This window comes from Triplophysa rosa, linkage group LG9 (genome assembly GCF_024868665.1).
Source record: "Triplophysa rosa linkage group LG9, Trosa_1v2, whole genome shotgun sequence".
Taxonomy (NCBI): Eukaryota; Metazoa; Chordata; class Actinopteri; order Cypriniformes; family Nemacheilidae; genus Triplophysa; species Triplophysa rosa.
This window is the reverse complement of record NC_079898.1, coordinates 4,391,228-4,405,730: the sequence shown is the minus strand read 5'-3', so window position 1 is coordinate 4,405,730 and position 14,503 is coordinate 4,391,228. Positions and strand designations below refer to the sequence as shown.

Here is a 14,503-nt window from a genome sequence, read left to right as displayed (position 1 = left end):
GAATGCATTTTAGGGGAAGGGATTTCCATAGAAAAGTTGTTTCACAGGTGGCACGAGTTATTACATTTTGATAAAAGATTACAAAGACGAACGTTTTTTTCTTTAGGAATAAAGTGCACAGATGAATCATACACAGTCTGATAAAATCCAAATGGATGTGATGTTATTGGTTAATACTGCGTTTCCATGGCCACGCAGCATCGGTTACGTCAGTGGCTGGAAAGTCATTTCAGGCATTAAAACTAGACTTTTCGATGAAAGATTAGGAAAATATTGTATCTTTAGAATAACGCACACTCATTGTACGTACAGTTTTATGTTGCCTTTAAAGGAGAAGTTGGCCATTTCTTTCCCACTGGCGACACCTAACAAAGTTGCAAAAATGAAAACACTCCCGTCGACTCGCACCATTGCTTGAGCTAACGTTGTCATGTCGTGCCCAGTTGGATCTCGGTCAGATTGCACTTCTGTTAGCTGCCAATAGTGACTAGTTTGGTAATATTGCATTTAAAAAATGACGTTAGGAACTTTTCTCTATCTCTTTCAGCACAAACTGGAGGGGGCGCTGTTGGCATTAGGGCAGTTCCAGCACGCGTTAGATGAACTTCTGGCTTGGCTTACTCACACCGAAGAGCTGCTGAGTGAACAGAGGAAGGCCTGTGGTGACCCAAAAGCCATCGAGATCGAGCTCGCAAAGCACCACGTATGTCAACATGCTTTTGATGTGATTGCCAAATGTTTCGTTCATCAAGCATCTTTTATCTCAGTTTGGTTTCTATTGGGCAGGTGTTGCAGAACGACGTTCTGGCCCATAAGAGAACGGTGGAGGCGGTTAATAAGGCGGGCAGTGATCTGATAGAGTCCAGTGCTGGAGAGGAGGCCAGCGGTTTACAGAACAAACTGGAGAATCTCAATCAGCGCTGGAAAACAATCCTGGAAAAGACTAAAGAGAGGAGGCTGCTTTTGGACAATGCCCTGCTGCAGGTCAGACACGAGTACAGCCAGAGACCTGGCAACCCTCTGGAATCTAAATGGCTGAATGTTTCCTAAAATGGATTGATGATTGATGATGTTCTCAACATGAGGCCAAAAATGTCGTCTCTTAAGCTTAAAGAATGTGAAGGAGAAACAGTAAAGAGCGAGATGTCCACACGCACACACACATGCTCTCACTCAAAGTTTACATCTTACAATGCATACTTTTTCCATTTACGAAAAACATAATGCCCCAAAATATCCTTTCTGAAATCCACTTTGTTTAATATGAATCAAAAGTTTGATTATAATTTTTTTGAACGGAACGGCATGCCATTGATAATGCGTAAAAAAGTTTCCTTCCATTGTAAATGGAACATCCTCTCAAAACATTTCATTATTTCACATTCAAAAAAGAGAGCAAGAATGTAAATAGCTGTTTATTGCCGTGTTTACTCTGTCTAATCCCAGACAGCATTGTTCTTGTGTTTTACCTTTTTTGGAGAATAATAATCTTTGTGATCATTAACTCACACACAAAGCCCTCAGGCCTGTGATAATTCATGTGTGACTCTATTGTTGTGACGCTGACTGCTCTGTTTTGTAGGCTCAAGGTTTCCATGGTGAGATTGAAGATATGCAGCAGTGGTTAAAAGACACAGAACGTCAGCTGTTAGAATCAAAGGCTGTGGGAGGTTTACCAGACACTGCCCGCGAGCAACTCGACACCCATCTGGTACATACAATGCATTTGACAAACACTGTGATTATTACATTTGTGTAGAACTAGAACTTTTTTCAAACTTTTTGCAACTTTCGAATCATTTATATCGTCCTGACATATTTTTATATCAAAATGTCTTGTTTAAAAGAATAGTTAGGCCAAAAATAATAATTTATTAGGAAGATATTAGGAAACAATTTTAAACTGCTTTTTTCTAATTTATGCATATATGCTCAGTCAACACACATTGCATTATCTTGACTATGTAAAATATGATTTTTTTCTGGATAAACTGTTCCCTTAAAGTCCCAGTGAAATTAAAAATGGCAATGCCTATTTTTTCATGAAATACTGCAGCGTTTATTGCAAATAGTTTATCAATGTGGGTCATTCTCTTTTTACAAATCGTGTGCCCTCATAATCTTTAGTTAAAATCTGAAAATGCACTTTCCTCCTGTAATGACTATCCATCTTAAATGAGGTATGTTAGACGGCTTGGGCGGAGCATCTGTTAACTCCTCCCCTTAACTGTCAGTCTTCTTCCAGTTTCATCTCAAAATGCAACGGCTGTTTTTATACATCCAATCAAATCGCAGAAAAGACGAAAGCCACGCCCACTATTTTTCTCATTAGAAATTCCATTTCTTTCGGAAATGTGTCTTAATACGGAAGTAAAAACGATCGCAACTTCCGGTTCAACAGGACTTTAAAACTAACACCGGCAGGAACAAATATTTTATATTAATATAAAATTGTTATATTATTATTTTTATTCTCTAACATAGATAGACAGACCAAAACATTGCTCAAGTATCTGCTTGAACAGTTTGAGTTGAATGCATATTTATACAAATGTTATACTTTTCTAGTTTATAGACTTTCAAAGCTATGAAAAGCACGAGAACATTTGTAGTAATAGCCAAAAATACATTGTATGAGTCAAAATAATCAATTTTCTTTTTTGCCAAAAATCAAAGATATTTCAAAACTTAATTTTTGTGAGTGGATGCAGCAAAACTGCTAACAAAAATGACCAGAAACACGCATACAAACATCACTCGCTGCTGCCCGCTCTTTGGGAATTACCAACTCAAGTTTGGTGTCTACAGTATGTAGTGTTAAAACAAACCTGTTTCTTCTTAGCAACGACCTTCTACAGAGTCTCTGATTACTGTAACTTTAAAAGCGATATTCTCAGTATAATTTTTTTTTTAAATTTTGCAGCCTCAGATTCTAGAGTTTATCTGGTTTAAGCATATCAATAGAAAGCTTATTTATTCAGCTTTCAGATGATGTAAAAATCTCAATTTCGAATTGACCCATAAGACTGGTTTTGTTGTCCAGGGTCACATATTTACAGAGAGTCTTTCAAAAGTAAATGTATGTGTAGTTGACTTGAAGCATGCTTTGTTTGTGTGTTCAAAGGAACTGTGCAGCACGCTGGAAGAAAAAGAGGACACATACAAGCAGCTTCTTCAGAGAGGTCAGCAGATTTTGGCCATGACCCCTGAAGGTCAAGACAGCAGCACTGAACTAGACCTGCGTAACCTGCAGGAGAAATGGGAGTGTGTGCAGGCCAAAGTGGCTGATAGGAAGGTGAGAGAGAACATTAGTGTTCCTCTTGTCAGTGTTACGTATCGTCATCAGCACCGGGATGTTGGGTCGGATCCCAGACGTGAAGTGCTGATTGTGTTACTGTATCTGTGATATCAGATTCGCTTTGATGCAGTCAAATGGATGATTTTCCCCTGAGCTCATGCCTGAAGTGAGCTATAAATCAGTCCCGAAAAAAATAAGTTGCCAAGGTGGATTCAAGGAATAGTTCAACCATCATGTACTTACTCGACCTCATATTGCTCCAAACCAAAAGAAAAAACATTTGATGATTTTTCACGCTGCTTTCTTTTGTACAACAGAAACGCACCAGAGGCTGTCAAACGCCAAGAAAGGGATGAAAAAATATGAAAGCACTAGTCAAACATCACACAGGTTTAGAACGACGTGTGGTTGATGACAGAATTTTTATTTTGGGGTGGGTTCGTATAGAAAGTTAATCATTTATGCGTGTTTAGAGCGAAACGAAACACTTCAGGAATGTCCAAATTAGATTGGAATCCGAGTTGTCCATTGGATTTTATTCATTTTGAATCTGGAAACATAGGGCTTTGGCAAAGACATCAGGTCTCAGGATGTTTGACCGCACAAGCACATCTGTATCACAGTGAAATCCTCCTTACAGTGTTCAGCTTTCACTGATATACCTCAGTCTGCTCTTCTGATGTTAAACAGACGTCATGTTGAGAGTCGCATCGCGCGCATGATTTTGATTCAGTACGATCCTGAACAGTACAAACTATAGGAACTTTTCATGATGTTGTTTGTTATAATCCTTAGCCATATATAATAGTGATAGTGTTAATAGTGTTAGAGATTAGGGTTGGGTTATGTCTACCAAATTGGCATCGGACGATGTCTACAGTGAAACATCGCGATAGAAGATGACAACGCCCTGCGGCGTTATAAAGTGAGGTGCGTCTAGGCATGAGCTGCGCAGAGACATGTCTTCGTTTTACAGTACGAGCTTCACAGTTATGAAGTGAGGCTTTGATTGTATTTTTATTTTGATGTTGTATTCAATAAAAAAAGTTATAAAGTGAGGCGCAACTTAATTATTTATACATCGCGAGCTGCGCAGACACGGGTATTCTTTGTACAATGTGGGCTGCGCAGACACGCGTCTTTTTTATACAACGCGGGCTGCGCAGACACGCGTCTTCTACATACATCGCGGGCTGCGCAGACACAAGTCTTTAGACAATGCGGGCTGCGCAGACACGGGTATTCTTTGTACAATGTGGGCTCCGCAGACACGCGTCTTCTTTATACAACACGGGCTGCGCAGACACGCGTCTTCTACATACAACGCGGGCTGCGCAGACACGCGTCTTCTACATACAACGCGGGCTGCGCAGACACGCATCTTCTACATACAACGCGGGCTGCGCAGACACGCATCTTCTACATACAACGCGGGCTGCGCAGACACAAGTCTTTAGACAATGCGGGCTGAGCAGACACGGGTATTCTTTATACAACACGGGCTGCGCAGACACGCGTCTTCTTCATACGATTCGGGCTGCTCAGACACAAGTCTTTATACAATGCGGGCTGCGCAGACACGCGTCTTCTTTATACAACACGGGCTGCGTAGACACGCGTCTTCTTCATACAACGCGGGCTGCGCAGACACGCGTTTCCTCTGTACAACGCGGGCTGCGCAGACACCAGTCTTCTTTAGGGAGATCTGCACAATCTGCGCGTCCTCTTTATACAGCGTGAGCTCCACAGTTATAAAGTCAGGCCAGTCTGATCTGTAGAGTGCGTGCAAGCTTAGACACCCCCTAGCCTTGTTTATATTTGTTTACAATGCGATTTGCAGCCTGCAGCACAGCTGAAATGGTAACGTGATGAAAGTGAAACATTTGTTGGAATCACGATGCCAGCTCAACATCGTCATGTCTGTCAGCCATCGGTGATGAACCGATATGAACACCCAAACACAAAACCGGAAAGGATGAAAATATGTGTTTTTTTAATGTGTTTGTGTCCAGTTGAAACTGGAAGAGGCTCTGGTGATGGCCACAGACTTTCACAGCTCCCTGCAGGATTTCATTAACTGGCTGACGCAGGTTGAGCAGACCCTCACTATGGTATCTCCTGCCTCTCTTATTCTGGAGACAATCATGTTCCAGATAGATGAGCATAAGGTCAGTGATCTCCATCTATTTACACTTTTACCAAGTGTCACATTTATTGAAGCTTTAGGTCTATTAAAAAGGCCACATGCAGGGCAGCTCAGCACGCTTCACTGTCACAGACACAGACAGCAGCTTATTGCAAACTACAAGTCAAATGTTTGAATAGACTCGGCTGAATGTATGTGTTCTCGTGACTTTAAAACCTCTGATTTAGATATGTGGACAAATAAAAACTGTGCTGTGTCTAAATTGTACAAAATATTGAAGGAAAAGTTGCCAGAAAGTGTACAGCTTACACATACATAGATTTGTTAACATATCCGAGGATGCAACTCACAAAGTTAGGAAAAGTGACATAGCTTGACTTGTCATGTCATACTGAATGTACTGGCTTTCGACAGGTGTTTGTAATTGAGGTGAACTCTCACCGGGATCAGATCATGGAGCTGGATAAGACGGGGACACACCTGAAGTACTTCAGTCAGAAGCAGGATGTGGTGTTGATCAAGAATCTGCTGCTAAGCGTTCAGAGCCGCTGGGAGAAAGTGGTGCAGCGGTCAGTGGAAAGAGGACGCCTGCTGGACGACGCCAAGAAACGGGCCAAACAGGTGCGAAAAGTCCCCCTCGACTACACTACTTACAGTACTTATCAACAGAAAAAGATTATCAACATTATTCCTAAAATATGAGTCATTTTTAGTCCAAAGTAATGGATTTCATAAGTATGAAGGGAAGCAGGGTTTTGGACGTTAATAGTGATATAGCTCATCTGGGTGTAATTAAGGGTGATCATGCTGTTGCTGGTAAAATTAATTAGAGAATTTCTGGAGAAAATCGAATGAAGTTTGATAGAGTCTACGATGTGATTTGTTTTAAAGCAAGACAGTAGAATGGCTTAAAAGCATCAATGTCCTAGAGGTGCTAAATGAGATGCAGTCCACTCACATTCTACAATACTGCATGGCTTGTTTTTACTGACTGTATTTTTGTTGATTACTCGAAACACTTTAAATGATCTGCTGAATTCTAATTAGATCAAAATCTGTCTGAACTAAGACAGAAACAGGAAATGGTACAATATACTGATCGAATGGATTCTCATGCCAATGTCTTCCACAGTTCCACGAGACCTGGAACAAGCTGATGGAGTGGCTGGAGGAGTCAGAGAGAGCTTTGGATTCAGAGCTTGAGATTGCAAATGATCCAGACAAGATCAAGATGCAGTTAACCCAGCACAAGGTGACCAACACAAGTCTGTTTTCTTTCAAACTCATATTGATCAGCCAAAACGTGTTTGTTTCTCATCTGTGTATGTGGAACAACAGACATGAATCACAAAACCAGGTGATTTCTCACCTACAGCTAATGTGTATTTTAATTTCTGTTAGTCACAAAGGATAGATTTAATTTTAGGATTAGGATTCTTGCAGATGTTTCATAAAATGTACATAAGCATATCTCCTAAAGGAAGCATGTAGAACGGGAACAGGACAGGGCCTAAAACTGATCCCTGTGGTACTCTGTATCTGACCTGAGATTTATTTGACTTTTCCATATGTACATAATGTGGTAACGATTATTATTAGTGGTGAAACTGATCGCAGTTGATCCATGATCAGTACGGATCGTGCTCTATGTTTCGGAATGCATGTGACGCACGGATTTAACTGCAAGTTTATTCGTCATAAAGTAATGTTGTGTTTACACCAAATGCAATTTAAGCGATTTGTGCGAGTAAAAAACAGGAACGCGATTGTTTGCGTTTGGTGTGAACAGAGCATAAAAGAAGTCTTTCTCTCTCCACTATCTCGAGTACAATGACATGAAGAGTACAATATGAAAGAGCATCCTTGAATATATCTCGCGCAAACGACTCAATCCAATGCGCCATAAGTGATCCACAAAAAACTTAAACGTGTGCCAGTTCAGCAATTTTGATGTGCTGCTCACTCATGATTGAGAGAAAGTCAGTCGAAATACTTACTCTGACCGCCACCTGTCATATTTATAATCTGATCTAGAGATCCAATTGTCAGCTATTAAATCTGATCGCACGTTTATATCATATTTATTTGTTATATATATATACTGTATATATTAGTCATTTTTTTAGAGATAAATAATAACTGTTCGATAATGTTTAATAATCTGTTAAATGAATCTGTTGATATCTTCAGGGTATTTTCACAGCTTCATATTTATAAAATTCTCTAAACTGTTCATATAATAATAATAAAACTATAGTGAGCATTTACATTAGCTGATACGATCCGTGACCCAAAATGAGTAATGTGATCCGAACCGTGAGTTTTGTGATTAGTTGCACCACTAAATTATTAGTGATGTTACTTCAGGATTGGCCAACAGTTTTGAAGATTTCAGTCTTGCCTTATTCAAGTAGAAGCTTTCCTAGCATTGTTAGTTTTTGCTAGACTTTTTTGGGCAGCTGAAGCATTGTGATGAGTGTTTGCTGGATTATCTCTACTAAAATCTCATAATCCCTCACAGTATTTTGTCAGGTCTTTAAAAATGAAGTCAAACTCTTCAGTCACACTAAATTTAAAAACACATCAGTGGTTTTACAGCAGGATATGAGTGGGAGTGGAGGATTGTGGGGTGTAATTAACAGCTCAGCAGTGTCTCACATGTTCTGATGAGTCAGACACAAAAACAAGTGGCAGGATTTGATGACACCAGGCTTCCCGTAAAGCCTCACAGGTTGTGGGACTCATGACCTTAAACTACATTTGGATGACCGTAATTGACCGTAGACCTCTGTTTTTCTTGTGTTGCTGGGATTGTAGGAGTTCCAGAAAGCCCTGGGCAGCAAACACTCAGTGTATGACACCACGAGTCGTACAGGTCGAGCTTTGAAGGACAAGACCTCTTTGCAAGATGACAACCAGAAACTGGATGACATGCTCAGCGAACTCAGGGACAAATGGGACACAGTGTGTGGAAAATCTGTGGAGAGGTACATTCATGTTTCAGTGAATCTCATGAAAACATGGCCAGCTAACATTCCACCCTTAAAGAAACCATTTATTACATATTTGGGGATTTTTTTGCTTCAAGACATCTTCTCCTGCCAAGTTCTCCTATTAGTTTTGGGGTTGTATATATTAAAAATCTGCTCAATGTTCTTGAGTGCAATTTGATATTTATAATATATTTTATACTTATTATAAGTCCCCCCGTGGTTGATCATTTTACTCATTAAAAAACTATTCATTGACCATCGAAGTTGCATGTTTGAGCTTTCTTCCTGTGATTTTTATCCTGCCTTAAAATAGCTTGAATGTACTCTACACCCCAGCTTCATTAAGTATACGCAGATTTATGAATATGCAAATGAACCCCACCTGACACGAATGAAACTGACAGCTGATCGTTTCAGAGCCAAATTTATGCACCATCCTTGCATATTTACGGCTGGAAATGCTGATACACGGGGTCAAATAAGTTGATGTGATTGGTTACAGGTTTATGACATCACAAACCGGGGCATTTTTTAAACTTTCTCTGGGAAACTTCAGTTTTATGAAGAAAATACTCAGCAGTGGTTTAAAATGATAAATTAGCACATGGTTTGTCTTAAAGCATATTAAACACACAACATAAACATAAAAACAACACTACAAACTTGATTTTCACCACAGGGGGTCTATAATATTTGATGGTAAACTGAATATAATTTTTTTTATATTTGGTAAAATAGTAAAAGAATTAGCAGAGCATTGTGTTAGCAGAGTAAAAGTCATGGGTTTGATTAAGAACCCATACATGTATAAAAACATTTTCTGAATGAACTGTCCGTTGCGATTAAGGCATCTGACAAATGTATTTATGTAAATGAAGAGTTTTGTTTTAAAATGTTCTAAAATCATGTTTTTTATTATGTTATCGTGTTTTTATTGTGTTTTATTCTGTAAGTTTGCTGTATTTTTTAGGTATTACGGCTTAAATCAAAACAAACCAACTGCAGAGTGATTGATAGTAATTGGAATGCACAACAAAAAAACATGATTTAATTTTTTTAAAAACGGAGTTATCTCATTTTGGAACCAAACTCTTCAAATATATATGTTTATTGTTAATGATCAAAAAAGAGGATTTTTGTTCTTAGTATTTATTTGACCCCTTTTTTTCCCTACAGACAAAACAAGTTGGAGGAAGCTCTGCTGTTCTCAGGTCAGTTCACAGACGCGCTGCAGGCTCTCATCGACTGGCTGTATAAAGTGGAACCACAGCTGGCTGAAGATCAGCCTGTACATGGGGACATAGACCTCGTCCTGAATCTCATTGACAGTCATAAGGTATCAATGAACCTTTTTCCTAGCCAGTTAGGCCATTTTAGTGATTGACTTCACGTTTACAGCTTACATCAGAGACACTATTTTAAACATAAAGCTGTCTTAAAGGTGCACCTCTGGTAGGTCGTAAGACATTACAGTCACAACATTTTCCAGCATACTGTAATGTTGTAATGAGCAATGTTGTTGGAATGTTCTACATGATTAAATCCTTGTGTTCTCATGACTGCCATTATGTGCAAATGATGTTTAAACCTGGATGTTAAATCAAGCGAGGAGCAGTTCTCCATATCCGAACCCCCAAAGTGATGATATCAGAGGAGGGTGTTTACCTTAAACACATTTATTTCACATCTATTGAATTATACAGTCAAACCAAACATGATTCAGACCTTCAACATTTTTCACATAATCACAGTTTATTCACTATAGTTTAGTAAATTATAATAAAATATAACAAGAACTCAGAATTAAAATGTGTTCATCTTGATCATTTCAGTTAACTTTGATAGAAAGGTATGTAATGAATTATGTTGGATAGCTGTCAGCTGTTAAATTGAAGTATTTAGATCATACCAATTTAGGGCAACCAATTACCAAACAAACCTTAATTTTGTTTAGTCTCTGGTGTAAAAAGGTCAAATTAGAAATTAAAGAAAAAACATAGTCATGTCAAAGTACATTATTGCTTTATAAAGTTACTTTATTTGTATCCTCACATACATACATGAAATGTAGTGTCTGCCACACCCACTAGTAAAAAAAATGACATCTGGTGTCTGAATCATTTTTCGTTTGAAAAACGAGACTGTAGTCTTCACAATGTCTGTTCCAAAAAGATACCCAGCATGATTATGCCGCCTAGTTCACTGCAAAATTTGCCCCCATTGACTTTCCATAGTAGGAATAAAAATGGTCAAAATGTATCACAGCATCACATGCTTTCTTCTTGAGAAAACAATCCCAGAATGCATTTTGACAGCAAGAACCATCCAGGATGACACACAAAGCAAGAAATGTGTCTTAAAAATGTAATCCTAAAGTCCATGAGGTTTTATTTGAATGATGATGTGAAACTGACTAGAGCCTTGAATGTTGTCTTTGTTCATGTGTTCTGCAGGTTTTTCAGAAAGAGTTGGGAAAGAGGACAGGCAGTGTGCAGGCTCTGAAGCGTTCAGCTCGTGACCTGGTTGAGAACAGCCACGATGACTCGTCGTGGGTCAAAGCTCAAATGCAGGAGCTGAGCACTCGGTGGGAGACGGTGTGCAGCCTCTCAGTGTCCAAACAGACACGACTGGAGCAAGCACTGTGTCAGGTGAGGAAAAGACGTCATGGTTTACACGTTTCATCATTTCCCAGACGTCCCTTTGGTTAAGATTTCGTACCTCAAGAATTCCTAAATCACACATTTTACCCATCTGTGCTGCTAAAACTGGTCAACTCAGTTCTTAAATATGAAAGCAGTCTTTAAAAAAGTTGAATCTTTATCCAATCATTTTCATTTGTTCACATTTGCCGTCATGGTCATGTGGTCTTTGAGTATGGTGCTTTGTATTATGTCTTAGAGTAGTTCACCTTCAGAATGAAAATTCTGTCATCCTCTTGTCATTTCAAACCTGTATGACTTTCTTTCTTCCGCAGAACACAAAAAAATATATATTTTGAAGAATGTTGTAAACAGCCCCCCATTCACTTGCATTGGTTACAATAGTAGTGAATGGGCTGTGCTGTTCTGTTACTACAGAAATATCTTCTTTGGTGTTCTGCAGAAGAAAGAAAGTCATACAGGTTTGAAATGACAAGAGGCTGTGTAAATGACAGAATATTCATTTTGAAGGTGAACTACAGTACTCCCTTCGATATAGGATAGTGTTTTTTGGTGGGGTCTTTAACACATTTCTTTCATGTTTCTCAGGCTGAAGAGTTTCACTCCACTGTTCATATTCTACTCGAGTGGCTCGCTGAGGCTGAACAGAGTCTTCGCTTCCACGGCTCTCTGCCGGATGATGAAGAAGCCCTGCGAGCTCTCATCGAGCAGCACAAGGCAAGTTTAACACAAGACAAATGAACACCTGCTGCTTACAACAGTATACCAGTGTTTTTTTTTTTAACAAGAGTGAAGGGTAACAGCATAGATTTAAATAACTAGATGCCACATTCAAGCGCTCCAGGCACGTAGACGTGTCTGCCATCTTGAAACGGTCCACTGACATCACTCACAGTTTGCTACAATGCCACAATGCTCGCAGCCATGGCTTTGAAAACCGCAGGGATTTCAATTCCCTAAAATAGGACATCCTTGCGTTGTTGTAAATATAATGTTTGAGTTTACGCATATGTTTTTCACAATCAAACACAGTCAGCTTGCTCTTGTGTGATAACGTACCGGCTCGCACCCTTCCAATATGGCGGACGACCTACGTATAGCGGACCATAGAAACAGATGCTAATGCAGCATCTAGTTATTTATATCTATGGGTAACAGTATCACATGAACATCATAAAATCTGGTTTAGTTTTGAAACATTCTGTATTACAGTATGTGCCGGACAGAACAAACTGTCTGTGTTGTAACTCGGACATTCTTTTTCTTTAGTCTCTCTCATGTGAAATAGTGATCAGATTATTCTAATTCTCTCAATGTCCAATTTAAATAACGAAGCCATACGGTTTGAAGCTCTCAATGCTCACACAAGTCAACAAATTTCCCTGCAGTGTGATGTCATACTGAATATCCGGATAGTTTACATCTCAAAATCAGATTTGTCAGAGTTTATGGAATCTTAAACAAATGGTAATATTTCATATTATGTGGTCCTACAGACACTGCCTGACAGGTCGCATTATTTCGTCAAAGCTGCCGGTCACTACCATTTGGGAAGTGTGTAAAAATGTCATTAGACTACTTTTTTGTATCCAAAAAAGATTGAACAGATTATTGATTATGAATTTGCGTCATTTCTTGCAGTGTAGACACAATGATTTATTGCGTCGTGTCACAGTTCACATAGTAATGGGTGAACCTTTAATGTACTGTTTGCAGGAGTTTATGAAGAAGCTGGAGGAGAAGAGACTGGCCCTGAATAAAGCTACGAGTATGGGAGAAGCCATCCTGTCCATCTGCCACCCAGACTCCATCACCACCATTAAACACTGGAACACCATCATTAAAGCACGCTTTGAGGAGGTCAGTCCAACATACAGTATGTTTGAAAAGTAGTGTGGTTTCTTTATAATGAACCTCTATGAAGAACAAGCTTAACCTGAGACTATTCTTATTCCTGGAATAAGTGCTTGTTCTTTTAACAGTAGCAAGTGTTTATTACAATTAAGGTTTCATAGAAATTTTGTTTTGCGTGGTCGTTGTTTCTGTACGTTAAGCTGTTTCATTATAATAGACTTCTATGGAGAAGAAAAGCTTAACGCGAGATTTATCACTTTATCCGCTTAATCTGGCGTCGATCTGTGCAGCTAGTGTTCATGACATGGTTCTTGAGCAGTAAATTTCAGCTCCCCTAGTCGTTGTTTAGGTACGTTAAACCTCGTTAAACGTTTTAGAAAGTCTTCAGGCTCGGCTCACCCCATCCGCAGATTCAGGAATACAAGCCACTTTTATCTCCGTTTCTCAGTCAATACTCGCATTACCCCCCTTCATGAACAACAACTGTGGCTACACAATAAAAACACCTTTCATGGTTTGATCGATTTGAACGGTCAAAAATGACGCAAAACACAGGTATTTTGTGTTTGTTATAGTGAATTCCTATGGAGAAAATCACTTGCTGCCCTCCATCTGCACTTTGCGCAGTTCTGTGACGTCATGTGCAAACAACCTATTGCATGCTTTATATCTTCGAAGAGTGTTTAGTTTGATCACATTTATAAAGCTGTACAATTATTTCCGAAAACAGTCGAGCTCCTGGAGGCATGCAGTGGGTGGAACTAAAGCACAAGCACACAATGCATCATCATATTTGTAACTGTTAATTGACTATACGCTCGTATTGTGTAAATTATGCACGTACGCGCCGATTGCCAACAAAACAGACATATGACTCCGTTTCACTTTTTGCGTGCGGTTCATGACCGGCATCTTTTAGCGCTGGGACCGTGCCATCTATCAGTTTCAAACAATCTGTAGACCCAGCGTTATATCCACCATTTCTATAACTTTCATCAACGAAATGCAGTGCCACACAGCTGAACTTTCATAGCCCGAACCAAGCACATGGGTGTGCTCTTTCTCTCGCTTTCGCTAGTTGACATGTGGGCATGCTTTTCTGGTAGAAAAAGTTTTGTTGTTAAGAAACGGAAATTCATGTTCGAAAAAAAATGTTTCCGAAACCTATACGAACCCTGGCGAAATGTATTGAGCACAGAAATGCTACGTCATACGTCCAACTTGTTTTTTTTGACAAGTTGACCATGTTAAGCATGAGAAGCCAGCACGTTTAACAGTGTAAAGAAGTCAGAATGCATAAAATAGCATGTTACCCCGGCTTTAAAGTCAACTAATTACAGGGATGAACCGCCCATTTAGATGAGGGAGAAGTGACCAGTCATAGTTTGTCATTTCTAGACTCATGAAATATGTGAAATTATTCAGTTAACTAATTACCGAATTAATCGAATGAAGTTAACCTCGTTTCCAGGTGGATTGATCAAAAAATACTTAGTCGTGGAGGATTCATAAAGTTAGCCAGACAAGCCTTTCCGAAGCTTGCCAGGTCTTT

The 14,503-nt window shown here is 39.4% G+C and overlaps 1 protein-coding gene across 21 annotated transcripts in view; it reads left to right on the top strand.

The window, feature by feature from the left end:
• Positions 1 to 14,503, top strand: part of dst (dystonin) — a 204,890-nt gene that overhangs the window by 178,350 nt on the left and 12,037 nt on the right. For 20 of the 21 annotated variants that reach the window (XM_057341524.1, XM_057341543.1, XM_057341542.1 and 17 more), the window contains 12 exons: positions 548 to 703; positions 787 to 984; positions 1,583 to 1,711; positions 3,125 to 3,295; positions 5,311 to 5,466; positions 5,859 to 6,065; positions 6,577 to 6,696; positions 8,262 to 8,431; positions 9,614 to 9,773; positions 10,891 to 11,085; positions 11,686 to 11,814; positions 12,814 to 12,957. In XM_057341524.1, coding sequence (XP_057197507.1) covers positions 548 to 703; positions 787 to 984; positions 1,583 to 1,711; positions 3,125 to 3,295; positions 5,311 to 5,466; positions 5,859 to 6,065; positions 6,577 to 6,696; positions 8,262 to 8,431; positions 9,614 to 9,773; positions 10,891 to 11,085; positions 11,686 to 11,814; positions 12,814 to 12,957 — 1,935 coding nt within the window. Of the gene's footprint in view, positions 1 to 547; positions 704 to 786; positions 985 to 1,582; positions 1,712 to 3,124; positions 3,296 to 5,310; positions 5,467 to 5,858; positions 6,066 to 6,576; positions 6,697 to 8,261; positions 8,432 to 9,613; positions 9,774 to 10,890; positions 11,086 to 11,685; positions 11,815 to 12,813; positions 12,958 to 14,503 lie in introns of those variants that run through there. The other variant, XR_008963505.1, reaches the window with a different exon arrangement.